Genomic DNA, 21140 nt, shown 5'->3' on the forward strand with positions numbered 1-21140 from the left:
CTAAAAAGTTAAATAATCATTTGCAATAAAGAGGGAATGCCTATAGTATCTCCAAAAATTACAAAGATTGCAATGAAAACCTAATAAGTGAGTGGACCCAATAAGGTAAACCCTGGATAGTGTAGTATAGACATAAACTCTATAAGATATACCCTTTCATAGGGAAACCCTCTAAAGTAATGGACTTAAAAAATACTATTACTCAATGATAATGAACAAGAAATATTTTAGTGCTTACATAGTATAAATGGGTTCCTATAACTCTCAACTAGACTACTATACCTTTTTATAAGTTAGCCTAATGGGTTCTCTCTTGAACACAACATAGGTTGATTCATATAATATGCAAAAGATGTGGTCTTATAAAATTTTCTATAATTCTCACCCAGTTAACAAAAAAAATCATAATATTTCAAGGTCCATACTTTAAATCAAGGAACACTTTCGCATATCAACCATGATATAAAGAGAAACTTAAAACCGAGGAACTTTTAGAGAATTACATATAGAATGTATGAACGCAAAGTATATTGGAATGACGGTTATTTATTTAAAAAACATTAAAATGGTGCAAGAAAAAATGCCAACCAAATAAGAAAAACTTCAAATTGGTTTACTCTAGAGAAAAATACGTGTGCTTGTGAAGCTAGATACAAGTAACTTCAATTGAATAAGAAACCTCTTGGACATTCCAAGACGCAATATTGTTAAAACAATTTAAGGAAATTCTCAAAATAAGATTTTGTTGGTCTTACGGTGTATTTTATTGGGTTTCAATTCTTCCCACTTTCTTGGCATTATATTAAAATTATAACTTCATCTATAATATACACGTCAAATGAAATTCAAATTTTGGATCTGCAAATTGTCAACCAAGAACAACTAACTCTCCAAGTTAAAAGATAGAACATATTGCTCACCCTCAAGATCAAGCAAATTATTAGAATACTACAATTTGCTTTTCAAAGCATGGCTTGCATTTCTTGACCTCATCTCAACAACTCTAGAAATTTCTTGAATAGTTTCTTTTGATGCCAAACGAGGGTGACTAAGCCAAATTCCAGCATCAACAGTTAGAGTTGCTCCATTCACAAATTTACCTACATGATAAAAAAACCATTGTACATAAGTTGTAGATCAATTCAGTAATGAGCATATAACTTTAGGAGATATCATATTACAAAAACCTTTAGAAACGTTTTTCAAATAAAGATGGCATTCATGAGTGCACCATGCAATCCAATGATGAAGCTTATCCAAAATAAAGACACCTGAGCACATGCAATTCAGAAGAAAAATAAACAATGTTCATTTTCTGTCCACCAAAAGATAAGATACTCAAACTAAAGAATGGAAAAGATTTAGTGTTCAATTCTACAAGGTAAAATACAAAATGGCCAAGCCAAAACCACTCTAGCTTCCTGAAGTGACTAATTAAAACTTGCCCTAAATTTAAAACGTATGTAACAAATTAGTAAGCAATACACAAAGCTATTAGCTCATCATTAGCTATTAGATCATTATTTTGATTTCTAATCCTATGCACGACCTATCATATAAACTATTATACTTCAATCTAATTACCTAGATCGTTGTGTTCTATAATCCAACTCTAAATGTTTCATTGATTACTTGTTTGAATGGTACAAAGTTAATGTAAAATTTCTTGCTTGGAACTATATTATAGAATGTTGGGAAAGGTGTCCACAAGATTTGAACCTTGTCTCCTCATAGTAAGCATCCCCTACTTGCTGTTCAACCATAGGCCAATGGACTGCTTATGTAAATCAGTTGTAAAGCAATATAAACCATCTCAAATAAATTGATCAACTATACCACCACATGTTAGCATGATGATCTCCTTTACCCAACTATCGGATTCCTTTGTAATTGCAACAATCCATCAATAAATATAACATCCTTAACATCATATATAAAATCTTTTATTGTGTTCACTTCGAGTTCTCCATTCAATTTTCTTCATTATTCCAAACCTTAATCCTACAAAATATTATCCAAAAGCGATACCTCTCCTGTGATCAAAGTAATACTTTATGATCATTGTCACCATAAAATCAGCACACATTATCCAAAAGAGACTTACCTCTCTTGTGATCAAAGTAATATTTATGGTCATTGTTACCATTAAATCAGCACACAAACAACATTAGCCAAGAATATATTACTAACTATGCAACTATGTAAAACATCATTTTAAAAAGGATCAAGTGAGTGCAATCACTATAGAGTTTAAGGAATAAACTCACGCAAAAGATAATAGAATCAAACAGAAGTGCAATATAGAACTGTACAAATAATGTTATCTTTGTAAATGCTAGAATTGATTCATCCAATGATAGAGTCAATTTATTTTTAAAACACTTGAGGGAACTATTAATGTTCAAGCTAAAAGCATTACATCATCCTAAAGTTTTAAACTATAACTGGTACTTGCTCTCAAATTTATAGCCTTTTTCAGTAGAGAAAGCAACATACGAAGCATATTATTCTGCTTTAGGAGCGGCATGAAACACTTGACAGCATTTCTGAATCGTTCACATTAACATCTATTCCACTTGCCATCCAAACTAGTTCGTATGATTGTCATCTAAACTATTTCATTTCTCTACAACCATTGGTTGCATTGTCTTAATAAATTGTCATAAATAATCAACCAAGTTCTTGTTGGATTTGGGAGCTATGTTCGGTCTTCAGAATTGGTCTTAGCCCTCCAAAATAAAGAGAAATAACAAATATGGATTGTATTTCAAGTTGGCTTTTAAAATAAGTAAAATTTGAATTTTGAATTTTGAATTCTGCCTCCAAAATGTAAAGTCGGCCCCAATCTGTTCACGTCAGCTCAGCCCAACAGTCACAACACTTGGGCACATTCGACCACTATAAATAGACCATTCATCCTCCTCATTTGGGTAGGAATTTGGATCACATCTGAGACTAAATTCAGATCCTCTGAGGCATAATTCAAATCTAAATAAGGGGCGAAATATGAGGCTAATCTAAACGAAATCTGAGGCAGACTGAATTCTACTGAGTCAGACCAAATTCTACTGACGCAGATTGTATTCTCTAAGGAAGACCGAAAATTTCTGAGGCTATTCATGGGCAGATTGACCAGGTTTGACTTGGGTTTGGTTACTGGTCAGTTTGACTTGATTTGACTAGGTAATTCAGATTGTATTCCTTGTTGAAATGGACACATTTCTCTAAGAAAAGGTTGCTGGGTTTTTCCCCTAGTTTGGGGTTTTTCCCCTAGTTTGGGGTTTTTCCCCTGATAATTTGTCTCTCTTGTGTTTGGTTGTCTCTTCATAATCTTACTAGCATTATTGTTTTACTATTGATATTTTCTTGTATAATTACTTAATGATGAATATAGTAGAAGATGAATTGGTTTAAGGACCACTGGAAAGTAATAATCATTTAAGGAACTCATGAAAAATCAACATGGTATCAGACCTTTGGTTAAAGAGCAGCCAAAGAGACATGAGGTCTGTTGTTTGTTTTGTTGTCTGTGGTTTGACCAGAAACCCTAGAAAAATCCTAGTCCTTGTTCTATAGGGAATTGAAGCACCTAAGATCAATTTTTGAAGTTCGTAGACGAATCATCTCTGTTGATAGTTGCAGGGGGCTGAAGCTTAAGTTCTAGACCCCAGTCTGAACTTGTAAAGGACCGAAGGCCTCAGTATGACAGTGCAGAGGCCGAAGTTACCTCAGGGCTAGTTACAGGGGGCCGAAAGACCTCAGGAAGACTAAGAGGTCTCAGAGTGTGATCACAAAACCGAGACATTCAAACAGCCAGATCATAGGCAAAAATTTTAAAGGCGGAAAATATTTGTCTTTTCAAGCATGTGCTAAAGACAAAATTGCTGAGGAAGGTCAAGAATATTTATTTGGAGATCATGTTCTGGAAGGTACTCCTCTTGAAAAGAACTAATCCTATTGCTACTGATGGCTGAGATGCCTCAGAAGATTAAACAAAAGTTGCAGATGATTTTTGCAAAACGAAAAGTTTGCTTCTCAGTATGAGATTCACTAATTGGTAAGCAAATTCTAAGCCCATTCATCACAGATTTATTTAAATAATACTTCAAAGCAGGGTTGCGGGGGAGCGCCGCCCCTCCCCCCCAAACCCGCTCGCGAAGCGCACTCCCTAAAAAAATTTCCGCTCCCTAGCTTTTTTCGCTGATATTTTTTTGCAAACACGTTCCAAACGCAAATGTTTTTCAAAGAGACAAGAATTTTTTAGTGGGGCAGCATAATGATCAAGACTATGGCCGTAGTATTGATATGCAATTCATGGTAATGTTAAATTCTTAAAGTAAAAGTGACATTCTCCTTTATCTTTCATTTTCCTCCTTTTACTTAAATTTTTAACATTACCATGAAATGACTCAAGATGTTTGACAATGGTTCCGAGTCCCGACCTCATTGGATTTCATATGGAGAAAGTAGAATTTTAGATCTCACTCAAAATCCAGCATACTTATCACTTTTTCAGGATTTCAGGATTGGGGGGATTCCAATGTTTCCATTGGATTTTATCACGTACTAGGGTATGAAACTCGTACTTAATCAAGAGCAGCAATCCCTCTATGTAGCTTGATGTCAGTGACATTGGTTGTCGAACTCCTCTATCATGACCATACTAAAAATGTAACCATCACTCAAACAAAATCATGACTTGACATGCCATGTTTTTTCTATCTTTAAGTTAATGCTTAGAGGGTGATATTAATGACAGATCCCAAGATAGGCAATGATTTTGATGATATGTAGGTATTTATTGTAGCATGATTTTTTTGGAGGCTAGAGGCCATCTAAAGCCTATTTGTTGATGTATTTTCAGTTCAGAGATGGATTGCACTTGATGCTATTTTGGGCATGTGCACCCTTACATGCTATATAAATCAAAATCTGTAACTTGTGGACCAGTGGTTGATGAAGATTGTAACTACTAGATGATTGACGTTATATGGTTTATTCCATGTTTTTATGCTTTTTATAACTCATTCATCATTCTACATGCTTTTGTTGACATATATGCCTCAAAATATATAAAAATATATATTATATGAAAATTTGCTCCCGAACCGGGAGCTTTTGAAAATGTCGCTCCCTGCTCCCGCTCCCAAGTAACCTTGCTTCAAAAGTGAATATTAGTACGTTCAACAATTTGATTCTAAAGGACTTTGTAGCATATCATGTTAGCACATCAAGACAGTCAAAATGAAATGAAGAGTGGGGACTCTATGGCTCATTTTTATGATACTTGTAGGAAGATGTTATAAGGTCTCTGTAGCATGTAAGCCACCTTGGTATTGGAAGCCTTGAATTTGGATTACACTAAGTTAAGGATAGCCAAGGGAGATGGACCAAGTGTGCCGAGAATATTCAACTTCCTGAAGTATGATGTGGGTTGAAATTAGTGACCTGTGTAGGACATTTCCTTTGATATGTGACTGCTGCCTTGAAGTTGCAGAAATCTAAATCTCTAATGCCATATACCTTACACTACAGTGAAAATATCTTGTATGATCGAATAAGGGTTCTTGTCTTGCATTGCACTGTTGTGATTATAATTGTATTGGCTAAGATATGGTGCCATTACTTATATGGCAGAGCTTTAGAAATATGGTAATTTTGATTTAATCAAAGGATATATCTTTGACTGATCCACCAAGGAAGTTCCTCTCTGAGCCAAAGGGAGTTATGAAGGACATTGGAATGAACAAGTGCGAGCAGAATTGTCATTTTGAAAAGTATAGGGTTGCCTGAGCGAAGAGAACAAATTGTTCTTTGAAGTAGTTACTCAACACTTGTTTGAAAAAAAGAAGCTTGGCCATAAAGACCACTAATTCTAAAGCAAACCTTTGGAGGTCTCTTGTTGAGGCAGAATGCACCTTTGATACACTTGTTTCAAATGTCACGAACTGTTTGGGCATTTTGATGATTTGAAGGCAAAGATGTTTTAATGTGCCATGATGATTATACACAGGCTGAATTCAGTTTTGATGACATGGAAATTGAAAGGGCATTTATAAGTTTTCCTCATCAATTTTTTGAAGATCAAAATTTCTCTTGCAAAAACCGAGTCACCTTCAAGACTGGAGTTGTCCTTTATTGTTGCTGCTACAGTGGTTTTCAGGAGGCCGAGTTACTTGGTTTGGAAGGACTAAGGATAATCATTTAGTTGTACTCCTCAGAGGACAGAATTTGCTGATACTAGACCATTTGAAGATTGTTTACTTATTGATGCTATAAAGGACACTGGAATGCCATAACCCCCTTGGAGATTTGTATCTATGACTCTACCTACTATATTTGTCCTTCGTTGATAGTTGGAGGATGTTTCTTTACAGTGTTATATGAAGGCAAAATGGACCATTAATCTTGATACATTTGCTTGGACTAATATCAAGATGGATCATCCTTGATTTTTTGATGACATGATGGATTTCATCACATATTCAGAGGCATGAAAATTCTATGGTTTTGGGACAAAGCTTGTTGCAAAAGACATGGAGTTTTGGATATGAAATCCCTAGAGTTTGTGAATAAAACACTAGAGTGTTGATTTTGGGTAGCATCGGATGTGCTCTAGCCATGAAATTTAGTGGAGAGGCTAAGGCACATGAGATCTCCAAGAACCAAAAATCGTTTGGAGAAATTCCAACCGGACGAAGAGATATTAAAATAATTAATATTTTTAATGAGTTCCTAAGTCTAAACTTAGGAAAATACAAATATTAATGTGTACTAATATAATATGGGTGAGAAAGTTTTAAGTGGCGAGGATCAAGCCAGTTCTAATCTTAGCCGTTGATTAGGGACTTAATCTCGGTCGTTGAATCGTCAATAAGAAAAGTATAAGAGGAGGCTTGCGGGTCAGTTGGAGATACACCAAGTGATCAAAAAAGTCGATTTTTTGGGGCGAGGTTTGCTGAGAAAATCAAGTTAGTGATTAGTTGCAGTGAGGGGCAGTAAAGTGTCTGAAGAGATAGCGCAGGCCCTAGAGGGGTTGACGCAAAGTTCGTAGGAGCTGACGCAGAGGACACAAAGGGCCGTAGGAGCTGACGCAGAAGTAGTAGAGGGCTTCAGAGGTAGCGCTAGGGAGATTTTGTGGGGCAAACTAGGAGCAGATCAGCAGATTTTGAGCCAGGATAGGGTGATGCAGCTCCTAGAGGAGTGACGCAGTTCTTGAGCAGTGCTTGTAGCAGCTTTCGCTATCCAACATAGGGAACAGCCGGAGTCACTGTGGGGTTTGATCATCTGGTTGTTGATTTGCCGGAATATCTGTCTCTGAATAGAAGTACTACTGCCGAGGATATTCTATGTTGGGTGTGTTGAAGTTTCTAAGTCTACCAGTTAGAAACCCTCCATGCACTTTACTGATTTATTCCTACCTACTTGTTCTGTTACTTAACAAATTATTTACAATGTAAATATTGAAAATAAACACTAGTGCATGCTCAACATATAACAGATCATCAACTAAAGGAAATAGAAACAAGCACACAAAATGACAACGTTATTTTTGGACCAATGTCCCCGGAAAAACCCAATGTGGGAAAACCGATGCAGTTATCTGAGGGTTTTCTTATTAAGCAATTTTAGAGTACAATCTAGATGCCAAATTCGGCTTACCCAACAGAGAATTTCCTTGGCAATAGTACCTCTCAGTCTAAGACAAATGTCCCGGCTGAAACCACGAATGAACTTTCCAGTAGCTCCTTAGCTCCAATATGCCCCAAAAACCCCAGCGTATGCCTTTCTGGACTGCGTCAACCTCTCTTTGCCCCACAATGGCCCTGTGTCACCCTAAATGGGCCTGCATCAGCCTTCTGGCCCTCTGCATCAGCAACACTAGCCTCTCTGAAGCACTGCGCAGCTCTTGGCTACCTCTACGTGGCTCTGCGTGAGCCCTGGCTGCTACTGCATCACTCTCTCTAGCTCCTGCGTTGATCTCCTGGCACTATCTCTATCTCTCTGTACTCAATGCCCCTCAACTGCAACTCCGATCACTGATTCTATCTCTCGTAGCAAACCCTGCTCTAGAGAATATAATGAATGATCATTTGGTGTACTCTCCAAGTGATCCTCAAGCCTCCTCTTATACTTTTCTTGTTGACATATCAACGGCCGAGATTAAGTCCCTAATCAACGGCTAAGATTAGATCTGGCTTGATCCATGTCTTTTAGACCATTCTAACATAGTTTTATATTAATCCACATTAATATTTTAATTTCCCTAAGTTTAGACTTAGCAACTCCATTAAAAAATTAATTATTTTAATATCTCCTAAACTGCTTAAAATCTGCCCAAACCCTTTCTGGGTATTGGAGATCTCATGTGCCCTAACCTCTCCACCAAATTTCGTGGCTAGAGCACATCCGATGCTACCACAAATCAACACTCCCTCTTAGCGAGGATTGTGCTCTAGCAATATTCCTCACTGAGTATTACTCTGATCATCAGGCATCGGTCCCTGTGTTGATGCTAGGCCTACTGCCCACCATCCTCTGCATTGTTGTATCCTGTACTGGTACCCATGGTTCTGCCACTGCCACTGCTGCATCTGTACAAAAGCTCCCTCTGCATCCGTGTTGTTGCTGGTCCTTTCTCCCAACACTGCATCCGCACTGCAACTCCTCTCATCATGTTGCATCGTGCTGCCCACTGCTGCAGTGCAACTCAGTTACTAAGAAGTAAGTAACTGATCTCCCAACTCTGACCTCTCTGTTGGCCTAGAGACCCTCCTGACGCTAAAGCTCCCTCTGTCACTGACAAGTGCTCCCTCTCTGACCTCTGCGCTGCTGCAACAACTCCCTATATCTCACACCGTCTCACACCTCTCTGTGCCATCCTACACTGGTGCAATACTCTCGTGCCTCTCGCACTGTTGCAACCTACTAGCCTTGCATTGTCTCCGGACTCCTGCACTGTAGCTCTCTCTGCTGCTCCATCTACATCCATCTCTACCCACATCAGCCAGTCCTACTACTCCTCTTCGGGGCTCCCGTAGCAAGGTCTAATCCAAGAGGCTAGGTACCTTGAGGATCCTACCCCTCATCGCCTGTAGTCCGCCTGACTATAGAAAGATGTCTCCCCACTTTCGCTCAAGTGGTGCATGTGCACTCATGGCACAGTCACCATTTGTCTCCACTTCCTTCTCTGCCCTTGCTGGCGCTGCCTTAGTCTCAAAAGACTCTCCCTTACTCTTCTTCCTTGGACACTAGGTCACATAATGACCCAGCTCCCCATAGTGGAAGCACTTGATCTTGGAGAGATCCTTCTTCTTCCGCTTTTCTTGCTTTCCCTCAGATGCTAGGGCAACATCTTCCTCCTCTTCCTTTTTGACTCTGATCCCCTTACTGCTGCTTCCCGCCTTTGACTGTCGTCTGATCTCTTCTTGGCGAAGAGCCGCCCACATCTCATCCCAAGGTGGAAGTGTCCCTTTGCCCAGTATACTCTGGACAAATACCTCCCAGTCTTCTGAGACTGCATTCAGGGTTGTCCTCACCATCAATTCCTGATCCGGCGTGGCTTCTATGGCAGTCAACTGATCTCAGATCTCATTCAGTCCTCCAAGGAAGGTGTCAATCGGTTCTCCCTTCTTCATCTAATATGACCTAAACTGATTTTCTAGTAACATTCTTCTCTAAACAGAAGTATGTTGGTACAATTTCTTTAGGGCCTCCCACATCTCATTTGTCGTTTCCTTCTCGACAATGTGTGGTACTACATGGTCCTTGACCCCGTCAAGGATGATGCTCTTGGCCCTCGCCATTGCCTCCTCATACTTGTCGTTCTCAGCTGGGTCGACTGGGATAACTATCGTCTTCAAGGCGAAGTGCTTGACACAATTTCTGTAAAGTACCGATAAAATTCTGGCCTTCCAGACTGCGAAGTTTGATGCTCCGTCCAGCCTGTCCTGGTCTCTTACTTCGTGCAGTGCCATGATGCTCTTCTGCTTCCCTCATGGAAGTTCTCAATGTGACTCCCTCTGAGTCTCGATTTCCCTCGTGGAAATCCTTCTACCGATGTTGAGATGCCCCCTACTCTAATCGTTTGTGCAACTGCACCATTGATCCAGATTTCTCAACTAGAAACCCTCGGTAGCAACTCCCTCCTCTTGGCCTTGCCCTGTCAGGCACTGTTCTGACTACAGTACCTCACCAGCTCCACTCTGCAACTTTCCCACAGCCTCCTAAACCCCAGCAACCTGAAGGTGAGAGCTCCTAGGCTCTGCGCAATCTCAGCACGAGCAACCCAGCCTCCTCAACCAACTACGTCAGCCCTCCTAGCTTTTGCATGGCTTTGCGTAAGTCTCCCTTTGCCTCCCTTAGCCTCTGCGCTGCCTCTTCCTGACTCACCCTTGATGATGCAGGCACTGCGTCACCCTTCCCTTGTTGCTACTCTACTAGAAACAACTTCTCTCACTCGGGACAACTGTTTTCTGCTGTTATTGCTCCGCTCAGCTAATGTCCTCAGTTCTCCTGTGATCTGCAACCACGCTCTGATACCATGTTGAAATTTCTAAGTCTACCAGTTAGAAACCCTCCATGCACTTTACTGATTTATTCCTACCTACTTGTTCTGTTACTTAACAAGTTATTTACAATGTAAATACTGAAAATAAACACTAGTGCATGCTCAACATATTACAGATCATCAATTGAAGGAAACAAAAACAAGCACACAAAATGACACTGTTATTTTTGGACCAATGTCCCCGGAAAAACCCAATGCGGGAAAACCAGTGCAGCTATCTGAGGGTTTTCTTATTAAGCAATTTCAAAGTACAATCTGGGTGCCAAATTCGTCTTACCCAACAGAGAATTTCCTTGGCAGTAGTACCTCTCAGTTTGAGACAAATGTCCCGGCTGAAACCCCAGATAAACCTTTCGGCAGCTCCTTAGCTCCAATCTGCCCCAAAAACCCCAGCGTCTGCCTTTCTGGACTGCGTCAGCCTCTCTCTGCCCAGCGCTGGCCCTGCGTCACCCTGAATGGGCTTGCGTCAGCCTCAGGAGGCCCTGCGTTAGCCTTCTGGCCCTCTGTGTCAGCAACGCTGGCCTCTCTGAAGCACTGCGCAGCTCCTGGCTGCCTCTGCGTGGCCCTGCGTGAGCCCTAGCTGCTACTGCGTCACTCTCTCTGGCTCTTGCGCTGATCTCCCGGCACTATCTCTGCCTCTCTGTCTCTCTGTACTCAATGCCCCTTAGCTGCAACTCCGATCATTGGTTCTATCTCTCTTAGCAAACCCTGCTCTAGAGAATAAAATCATTGATCATCTAGTGTACTCTCTAAGTGACCCTCAAGCCTCCTCTTATACTTTTCTCGTTGACATATCAACGGCCGAGATTAAGTCCCTAATCAACAGCTAAGATTAGATCTGGCTTGATCCATGTCTTTTGGACCATTCTAACACAAATATATATTAATCCACATTAATATTTTAATTTCCCTAAGTTTAGACATAGGAACTCCATTAAAAATATTAATTATTTTAATATCTCCTAAACTGTTTAGAATCTGCCCAAACCCTTTCTTTTTATTGGAGATCTCATGTGCCCCAACCTCTGCACCAAATTTCGTGGCTAGAGCACATCCGATACTACCACAAATCAACAGGGTGAGCCAATTATAGCACCCTAGTTGTATTCACGAATCTGCTTAATAATAAAACCCTCATAAATGTTGCATCAGTTTTCCCGCATTGGGTTTTTCTGGGGACGATTGTCCAAAAAGAACGGTGTCCCTTGTGTTATTGTTTCTGTTTACTTCAACGCATGATTTGTATACCTGTGAAGGTTGCATTTGTGTTTACTTCGATGTTTATGCAATTAAATAACTTGTTAATGTAAAGAGCAAGTAAGAGATAGTAAACTAGAAATTGCAGTAGGGGTTTCTGATGTGTCAGATTTAGGGATTTTCACATAAAGTTGGACCTAGACCGATGTTTCCTTTGAAAGAAAAAACTCTAAGGAAGGAATGAAAGTAACTAATGAGGAAGACAAGGATGAATAGTTTTGCAAATGGACGATTTATGCAAAGATGGCAAGGATCAAGAGGGAGCTGAAAAATTCCCTCAATCCTCAAAAGATAAGTACCTTATCTCTCTCTTCCTAGAATTATTATTGTTGTTGTTTTACTATTAACGAGCCACTTGTCTTTGTCTCTTTTGTTGGGTTGTAATTCTTCTTCCATGACCTCCTAATGAGGATTGCAAGTACATTGTGAAGGTTTCCAAGGCTCTGGCCACAGATGGAAGTATTGTCAGAACGAAGCAAAGTGTGTGTCAAGAGGATTCTCCCAGAAGTGATTCGTGTTTGAGAGGGAGAAATTGTACTGACCAGAAGGGCTCTAGAAGCAAGCAGACCAGCGATTTTGAAGGATGTCATTGTGCCAAGATTGTGGAAAACCAGTGATGACTTCAAGGTGGATTTACAAGATCAAGCATTTGGGTGATGGACAAGTCCATAGCCATTCCCATGGTATCCAATCTAATGAAGCTGAGTGGCAGAGGGAGCAGCCTGGATTGTCTCAGCAAGATTTGTTTTAGCATTAGAATGACTAGAAAGCAGTTGTGGTGATGGATTCTAGTTGGTCAGTTTATGGTGGAGCCAAGGCATGTGGCATAACATGCGTTGAGGTACTAGTATGGTTTTGGTGATTGAGATATTTCATATGATAAAGTACAATTGTTGGATATAACAGATAAAGATTGAATATATATTGCATTTTGTTTGGCAAGTTGTGAAGTAGGGTAGCTTCGGGATTGTTTGATCAAGTGCTAGAAATGGCCATAATGACAGGTCATAGCACGTGGTACAAAAGGAGTAGTGAGGCTCCTATGTATTTCTATGGTCAAGTTGGTTGTTGACATTCTCACAAAGCCTCTATCCCTGGATGAAGTTGGTGTACTTCTAGAACAAGCTTAGAGTGATTGAGAATGTTTCCCTTGGTTAAAGGGAGTGTTGATGTTGTAGCAGCTATGGGCGAAGATTGCTCCCTTGGTCATGGGGTTTGACCTGAAAGCCATGGAGTTTGGCTGAGGAGATTGGCCCTATAAGCATCAAGGCCTAGATTGCTCTCTTAGGTCATGGGGTTTGACTAGGAAACCATGGTTTATGGTTGGAGAGATTGGCCCTATAAGCATCGAGGTCTGGATTTCTCTCTTAGGTCATAGGGTTTGACCGAGAAACCATGGTTTATGGTTGGAGAGATTTACCATATTAACACCGAGGCCTCGATTTCTCCCCCGGTCAGTGGAGTTCTAGCCATATTGCCATGGGGTTTGGCTAGTGGGTTGAGCTTGTGCCTTATAGCATCGGGTAGGTATTTACCATTCAATGACATGTGATGACATGTGGGAATGGTAAATGGGCCTCGGGTTTCACCATGGGTCAGGTGGGGTTCCTGACATGTCTCCAAGTGATGATTTGTTGAGTTGGTGACCCTAGGACTAGTGGGTAACTAGCTCCTCCTTTGACGTTGATGCAGAGATGCTTTCCTCATGGTTCTGGTGTTGAACATGAGGTGGATGGATTCATCAACACAGTTGAGCTCATTCAACCTTTTCTTAGAATAGAAAATTTTTCAACAAGAGAACATCTGAGGAAGCCATTATGAATACCTCCCTAGCTAAGCGAGAGTGTTGGATTTTTGTAGCTATGGTCGGTCTTCAAAATTGGTCTTAACCCTCCAAAATAAAGAGAAATAGCAAATAGGGATTGTATTTCAAGTCGGCTATGAAAACAAGTAAAATTCCAATTTTTAATTTTTAATTTTTCCTACAAAATAAAACATCAACCCTATTGCACTCAAATTGTCAAAGTTCCAGGGAAGCAGAAGTACCAACTTTTTCAACAAGGATCGGATCACATATCAACAGTCCATGTGTCATGGTCATTCCATTCCGCAAGTTATATATTGTAAATGATCTTAGTAAAACCTTCAGTCTATGTAACAACCTAGGTAGGCCTATAATTCAATGACGAATTCCATCCTAAGAAGTTTTTTAACCTCACTTATTACCTATTGTTGCAGCGGCTACAACCACCCTCCAAAATTTTGCCTTAGCCTGTTTTGGAGCCTCCCTACCAACCTTTCACAACACCTTGTCTTGCTTCGTCAAGTACACAAGCTTTAGTGTTTTTCATGCACAAAGGCAGCCTGTCGAGCGCAGCTTGATGCATTCCCATCATAGGTTGTTCACCCGAACTTGGTGCAGCTACAGGCTAAGCAGCTTCCCCAAGAAAATTGCGCATTTCTGGAGGGCAGCCAGCTTTCCCTCCAGAAATTGCGCAATTCTGTATCGCAGCCTGTTGGGCTCCAGAATTGCGCAACTTTGCCAGCCAACATTCCCAGCAGAAATTGCGCAAATTTCTCCAATAGGGCTACTCAGCCCAGAATTTGCGCAAATCTGGGCAGCAGTCAGCTGCTCTGCCAGAAATTGCGCAAACCTCCTCGACAGTCAGCCCAACTCCCAACCAGAAATGCACATTTTTCTCAAGCAGTTGAGTAACTGCATGCATGAGCAGTCCGGTTGACCAGTTCCACCCGAGACCAAGGAAACTTGACTTGCATGCATGCATGACTTGTTCTTCTCAGAATAGCAAAAGGCAATATGCAAAAGGCATCCCATGATTCAGGGAGCTATTTTTAGCAGTCGTGGGTTACATGCAAAGTTGTTTTAGAAACTTCCCTCCAAGTGTCGCTTTTTCCTAAATTTGTGGCATGCTGTTGGGTCCCTATAATACTAGTGATTACCTCATTACTATTGTAGTTATACCCCTTATTTATATTGATGTACCCATGTAGTGCCCATATTGTTACTATTGTGCCACATAGAAGCCCACTATTGTTATTGTTGTGCCCTACAATATTATTGTTATGTAGGCTTTGATTGTATTGGGACCACTTAGACTCCTATATATAGAAAGGAGGTATTTTCATTTGTATCATCCAAGAATTGTTCATTTATGTAATGTAAAGGAGGTTGCCCCCTCGAAGAGGCTGAATTCTAAGGCGTGGATCTCTCTTTTCTATCTTTTTGTGAGCTGGTTTCATAACATTTGGTATCAGAGCTTTGGATTCTAGGGTTTCGCTGCTCCAAACAGGTCATCGTGGCATTTTCGCTATAACTTTTTTTCTGTGACGTTTCAGAAGTCGCAAAAAAAACCCATTTGAGAAGAATTGGCGCTGAACCTTGGGTCCGAATTTCAGAGATTTTCGCGCGATATTTTCGGAGATATGATCTAAGGAAGTTGGCCTTTTTGCAGACTCCTGAATTACATTCAAAACAGGTGACCTGGGGAAAATCGTCATAACTCTCTCTCTGAGGATCGGATTGAAATTTCGTAAAAAGGTGCAGAAAGAGGACGGACTGTAGTTTCTTGTATGTGTGTTTTAGATTCAAAGGTTGAAACAGTGGTTCGTGGCACGTCGTACAAGTTCGCTCTACTGAACCAGTCTAAAAGCAAGTCACTGTGGGAGATTTCACATAACTCTTCCTTGGAGAATCCAATTTGGCTCAGACTTGTGGCATTGGAAAGAGGACGCAGAAGGCTACTACAGGTAGCAATTTCAGAACTGGATGATTCGAAATTACAGAGACACATAAGATTCAATATCAGGCTTCTATAAAGTGAAAAAAAAGGTGTGTAGTTTTTTTTAAATTTTTGTGTAAGCTTGGTTTAAAGGAATTCAAAGGGCATAGTAAAGAATTATTATCGGTAACTGATGCCCCGAGGAAAGAAAATGCAAACACCTAGTAAGGAACCTGAAAGCTCTAGCATGACTCATGAAGAAGAAGAAGAAATGCTACATGATATATCAAAATTACAAGAACAAGTGCAACAAATGTCACGATCACAAAAGCTAACAGAAGCTAAGATAAGTGGCGTGGAATCTAAGATAAAGGGCATGGAAGCTAAGATGGATGATTCAAAGACAGATTTGAAGAGAGACATGGCAGATTTGAAGATAGATTTGAAGACAGATTTGAAGAGAGACATGGCAGATTTGAAGATAGATTTGAAGACAGATATGGAAGAATTGAAGAAGTTGCTACAAGAAAGTGTCACTAATGGTGAAAAGGTAGTAAAGGAAACTCATGATGAGAACAAAAGAAATGTTAATCATGATTCCATAGACGCTAATGTTGGATCGAAGACTCACCATGTTCCAAAAATCGATATGAGGAAGTTTGATGGCAAGGATCCCGCCACATGGATATTACAGATGGAGCAATTCTTCGATCTCAATAATGTGCAAAACACACAAAAGGTACGTATGGCAACTTTATATTTGGAACCAAATCAGTTTGTATGGTATCAATGGCTTTGTTCTCGTAAACAATTTATCACTTGGGCAATTTTTACGGAAGAATTGATAGCACATTATGAGGATACAAAAAGCAACACTTTTTTTAGCCAATTGATAATCTCAAACAAAAGGGTTCAATAATGGAGCACATTGAGGAGTTCCAAAAATTGAACATAAGGATAAAAGATATTCCAGAGGAGCATAGGATTGATGTGTTCATAGGGTCTTTAAAGGATAATATCCAACATGATGTGCGCCTTTGGGAACCTGATTCATTAGAGAAGGCATTCAGGTTAGCAAGAAAAATGGAAAGCAAAATTATGGCAACTAGGAAGCATACCATTCACAACTATAAAGATGGAAGTGTTGTTGCCCATAGTCTTCCACAACCTACAAGGTTGACACCACAACAATTGGAAGAAAAAAGAGCAAAAGGGCTTTGTTACAATTGTGATAGCAAATACACAAAAGGTCATAAGTGTGCTGAGAAGAAATTATTCTACATAGATTGTGAAGAGGAAGAAGAAAAGGAGCAAGAAAGGTCAAAAGAAGAGGATATATTCCAGGAACAAAGCCTAGATGAAAAACAAATAAATCCGACCATATCTTGTAATGCATTGGCGGGAATTACCACTCCTCAAACCATCAAGATAGAAGGACAAATCAAGAAGAAAAAGGTAATAGTGTTGATTGATTCAGGAAGCACCCACAATTTTATTCATTGTAGGGTAGCAAAAGAATTGAATTGCTTCCTATATCCAGCACCAGAGTGTCAAGTGATGATTGCAAATGGAGGAACAATAAATTGCTCTGGAAAGTGCCATAATATCAAGCTATCCATGGGAGAATATGTATTGACTAGCCCAATGCTTTCCATTCCAATGGGAGGTGCTGATGTTGTACTAGGAGTCCAATGGCTACAATCCTTGGGTACAATAGCTTTTAATTTTCAAGAACTTTTCATGAAATTTTCTGTGGAAGGAAAGGAAGTTGAATTAAGGGGTATTGCAGGGAAACCAGGAAAGATAATCAGCTCTAATGGTATGACAAAGCTTCTAAAAAAGGAGCAAAGGGGTGTAATTGCACAATTATGTTCGCTAGATGTTTCCACATTAGAATCATCTATTTCTCCAGATCTCCAAAAAGTCCTGGACAATCATTCCAAGGTATTTGAGACTCCCAAAGGTCTCCCACCTATGCGTGATCATGATCATGCTATTCATCTGATTCCAGGAAGTGTTCCTCCAAACATCAGGCCGTACAGATATCCCTATGTCCAAAAAAGTGAAATTGAACGTATGGTTGCAGAAATGCTAGAGGCTGGTATAATTCAACCGAGTCAAAGTTCTTTCTCTGCTCCAGTAGTATTGGTGCACAAGAAGGATGGATCATGGCGCATGTGTCCGGATTATAGGGAGCTCAACAAGCTCACTATTAAAGATAAGTTCCCCATTCCTGTCATTGATGAATTACTGGATGAATTGCATGGATCAATTTACTTCACCAAGTTGGATCTTCGTTCAGGATATCATCAAATCAGAATGAAGATTGAAGACATTCCGAAAACGGCATTTAGAACTCATGAGGGTCATTATGAATTTTTGGTCATGCCTTTTGGCCTTACCAATGCACCTTCAACATTTCAAGGTTTGATGAATTCAATTTTCAAACCATTCCTTAGAAAATTTGTGTTAGTATTTTTTGATGATATACTTATCTACAGCAAGTCTTGGAAGGATCATGTTGAACATGTTGACAGGGTGCTACAACTATTGGAAGAGAAACAATTATATGCCAAAAGATCCAAATGTTTCTTTGGAGTCCAGGAGGTGGAATATTTGGGTCATATTGTATCTCATGAAGGAGTTAAGGTAGACCCTAGCAAAATTAAAGCCATTAAGGAATGGAAAATCCCCACATCCATAAAGCATTGCGCGGATTTCTTGGGTTGACAGGGTATTATCGCAAGTTTGTTAAGAATTATGGGAGAATAGCAGCACCTCTAACAACATTATTGAAGAAAGATGCATTTTCATGGACTCCGGAAGCAACAAAGGCCTTTGAACATCTTAAAGAGGCAATGTGCCAAGCACCGGTCTTAGCTACACCGGACTTCACAAAAACCTTTATTGTGGAATGTGATGCTTCAGGAAATGGAATTGGTGCTGTTCTAATGCAAGATGAAAGACCCATTGCTTTTGAAAGTCGTCCAATCAAGGGAAAGTTTTTAAGAAAAGCTATTTATGAGAAGGAAATGTTGGCAATACTCCATGCACTTAAGAAATGGCGACCCTACCTAATGGGAAGACACTTCAAGGTAAAAACAGATCATGATAGCCTTAAATACTTTTTAGAACAAAGATTATCCTCTGAAGAGCAACAAAAGTGGGTCACAAAGATGTTGGGTTATGACTTTGAAATCATCTACAAAAAGGGAAGCAAAATGTGGTGGCAGATGCACTCTCAAGAAAGGATGAGGATGTGGAAGCATTGTTGTGCGCTATTTCTATTATCCAACCAGATTGGATAAATGAAGCAAGGGAGGAATGGAAGAATGACGAAGAAGTGTGGGCACTTATTCGAAAGCTACAACAAGATTCCAGTACGTCTGATACATTTAGCTGGAAAAATGATTCGTTATGGTACAAAGATCGCTTATACCTCTGTAAGAATTCCCAGCTAAAACAAAAGATTCTTATGGAATTGCACACTTCTCCCTTAGGAGGGCACTCAGGATTTTTAAAAACTTACCACAGGGTGAAGAAGGATTTTTTTGGGATGGCCTTAAATCAGATATTCAAAAGTTTGTGGCAGAATGTTTGGTTTGCCAGCAAAATAAAGTTGAAACAATTAAGACACCGGGTCTATTACAACCTTTACCCATTCCAAGCCAACGTTGGGAGGAGGTTTCAATGGATTTTATCACAGGTTTACCCAAGTCTGAGGGAAAGAGTGTCATCATGGTGGTAGTTGACAGACTTACCAAGTATGCACACTTTTGTGCATTATCACATCCATTTAAAGCCAGTACAGTTTCTACTGCATTTATGGAAACAATTCAAAAGCTACATGGAAACCCAAAGATTATTGTAAGTGACAGAGATCCCATTTTCACTGGAAATTTTTGGACAGAATTATTTTCTTGTCTTGGTACTCAGTTAGCTCATAGCTCATCTTATCATCCTCAATCTGATGGGCAAACTGAGATAGTAAACAAATGTTTGGAAGGATACCTTCGTTGCTTTGTATCTGATAAACAGACACAATGGGTCAAATGGTTGCCTCTGGCTGAATGGTGGTATAACACTTCCTTTCATACAGCAACAAAAATGACCCCATTTATGGCACTTTATGGGTATCAACCACCATCCATCACATCATATTTAAGAGAAAATTCTAAGGTTCATGCAGTGGAACATCACATCGAACATCAACAACAAGTCCTCCAACTCTTAAAGGATAACCTTGTGTTGGCACAGAATAGAATGAAACAACAGGCAGATCAGCATCGCAATGAAAGAAGTTTTGATGTAGGTGATTGGGTATTCCTACGGCTACAACCATATAAGCAAATGTCCCTCAAGCAAGCTAAGAAGGATAATAAATTATCACCAAAGTATTATGGTCCGTACAAGGTGTTGCAAAAGATTGGTACTATGGCATACAAATTGGAGCTTCCTGCAGCTTCTCGATTGCACCCAGTTTTCAATGTTTCATGCTTAAAGAAGGTTATAGGCGACAAGCTCCCAGTTCAAACAATATTGCCAGAACTTGACGAAGAAGGAAAAATTATATTGGAACCAGAAGCAGTTATAGAAACAAGAACTCGACAGCTACGAAATCGATCAATTTCAGAGTACCTTATCAAGTGGAAGAACTTATCCGCTGAAGATTCCACACGGGAGGACGAGAATTTTATGCAGAAGTATCCTGAACTACTCAAGCGTTGAGGACAACAATTTTTTGAAGGAGAGGGGCATGTTGGGTCCCTATAATACTAGTGATTACCCCATTACTATTGTAGTTATACCCCTTATTTATATTGATGTACCCATGTAGTGCCCATATTGTTACTATTGTGCCACATAGAAGCCCACTATTGTTATTGTTGTGCCCTACAATATTATTGTTATGTAGGCTTTGATTGTATTGGGACCACTTAGACTCCTATATATAGAAAGGAGGTATTTTCATTTGTATCATCCAAGAATTGTTCATTTATGTAATGTAAAGGAGGTTGCCCCCTCGAAGAGGCTGAATTCTAAGGCGTGGATCTCTCTTTTCTATCTTTTTGTGAGCTGGTTTCATAACACATGCGCGTCATGAGCCCAAACTTATTTATTCAACGCATCAGAGCTCATTCTTTCACATCAATCTTGGAGCTCTGACATCCCACAGCACATCCAGGACTCTTCGACACATCCGGCTCAGCTATTCACGGGTAAGTGGCCTCAACTTGTCTTTTTCATCATTTCTGTCGCTTTTTGTGTATTCGCTTGTGTGAGTGTTGTTTGCTTGATTTCTTTGAACACTTGTTGTCGTTTACATGTATACTAGCTTGTCCTAGCTCTATTTCAATTTTCGTTGCTATCTCATTGCTGTCGCATGCATGAAACTGTTTTGCACGAACGTTCGCCGAACCGACGAACCGCTTCACCCACATGCATGTTGATATGTTTGTTGAATATTTCATTCATGTTTTGCATGCACTGTCAATCACTTCCGCTTTCACTTACTATCGCCATGCATTCACTATCTTCTTTTCTTTTAGTTGCCCATCGGCGAGTCAGGCCAA

General features: G+C 39.9%; 1 protein-coding gene across 1 annotated transcript in view; it reads right to left on the reverse strand.

The window, feature by feature from the left end:
- Positions 1-633: 633 nt before the first annotated feature.
- The window catches only part of SDRB (short-chain dehydrogenase-reductase B), a 254582-nt gene continuing 234075 nt past the window's right edge, over positions 634-21140 (reverse strand). The window contains exon 5 of the mRNA XM_089379830.1: positions 634-1100. Coding sequence (XP_089235956.1) covers positions 949-1100 — 152 coding nt within the window. The 3' untranslated portion in view covers positions 634-948. The remainder of the gene's footprint in view (positions 1101-21140) is intronic.

The sequence above is a fragment of the Pinus tabuliformis genome, chromosome J (genome assembly GCF_031772625.1).
Source record: "Pinus tabuliformis cultivar Carrire ecotype Pingquan chromosome J, CPIR1, whole genome shotgun sequence".
NCBI classification, from domain to species: domain Eukaryota; kingdom Viridiplantae; phylum Streptophyta; class Pinopsida; order Pinales; family Pinaceae; genus Pinus; species Pinus tabuliformis.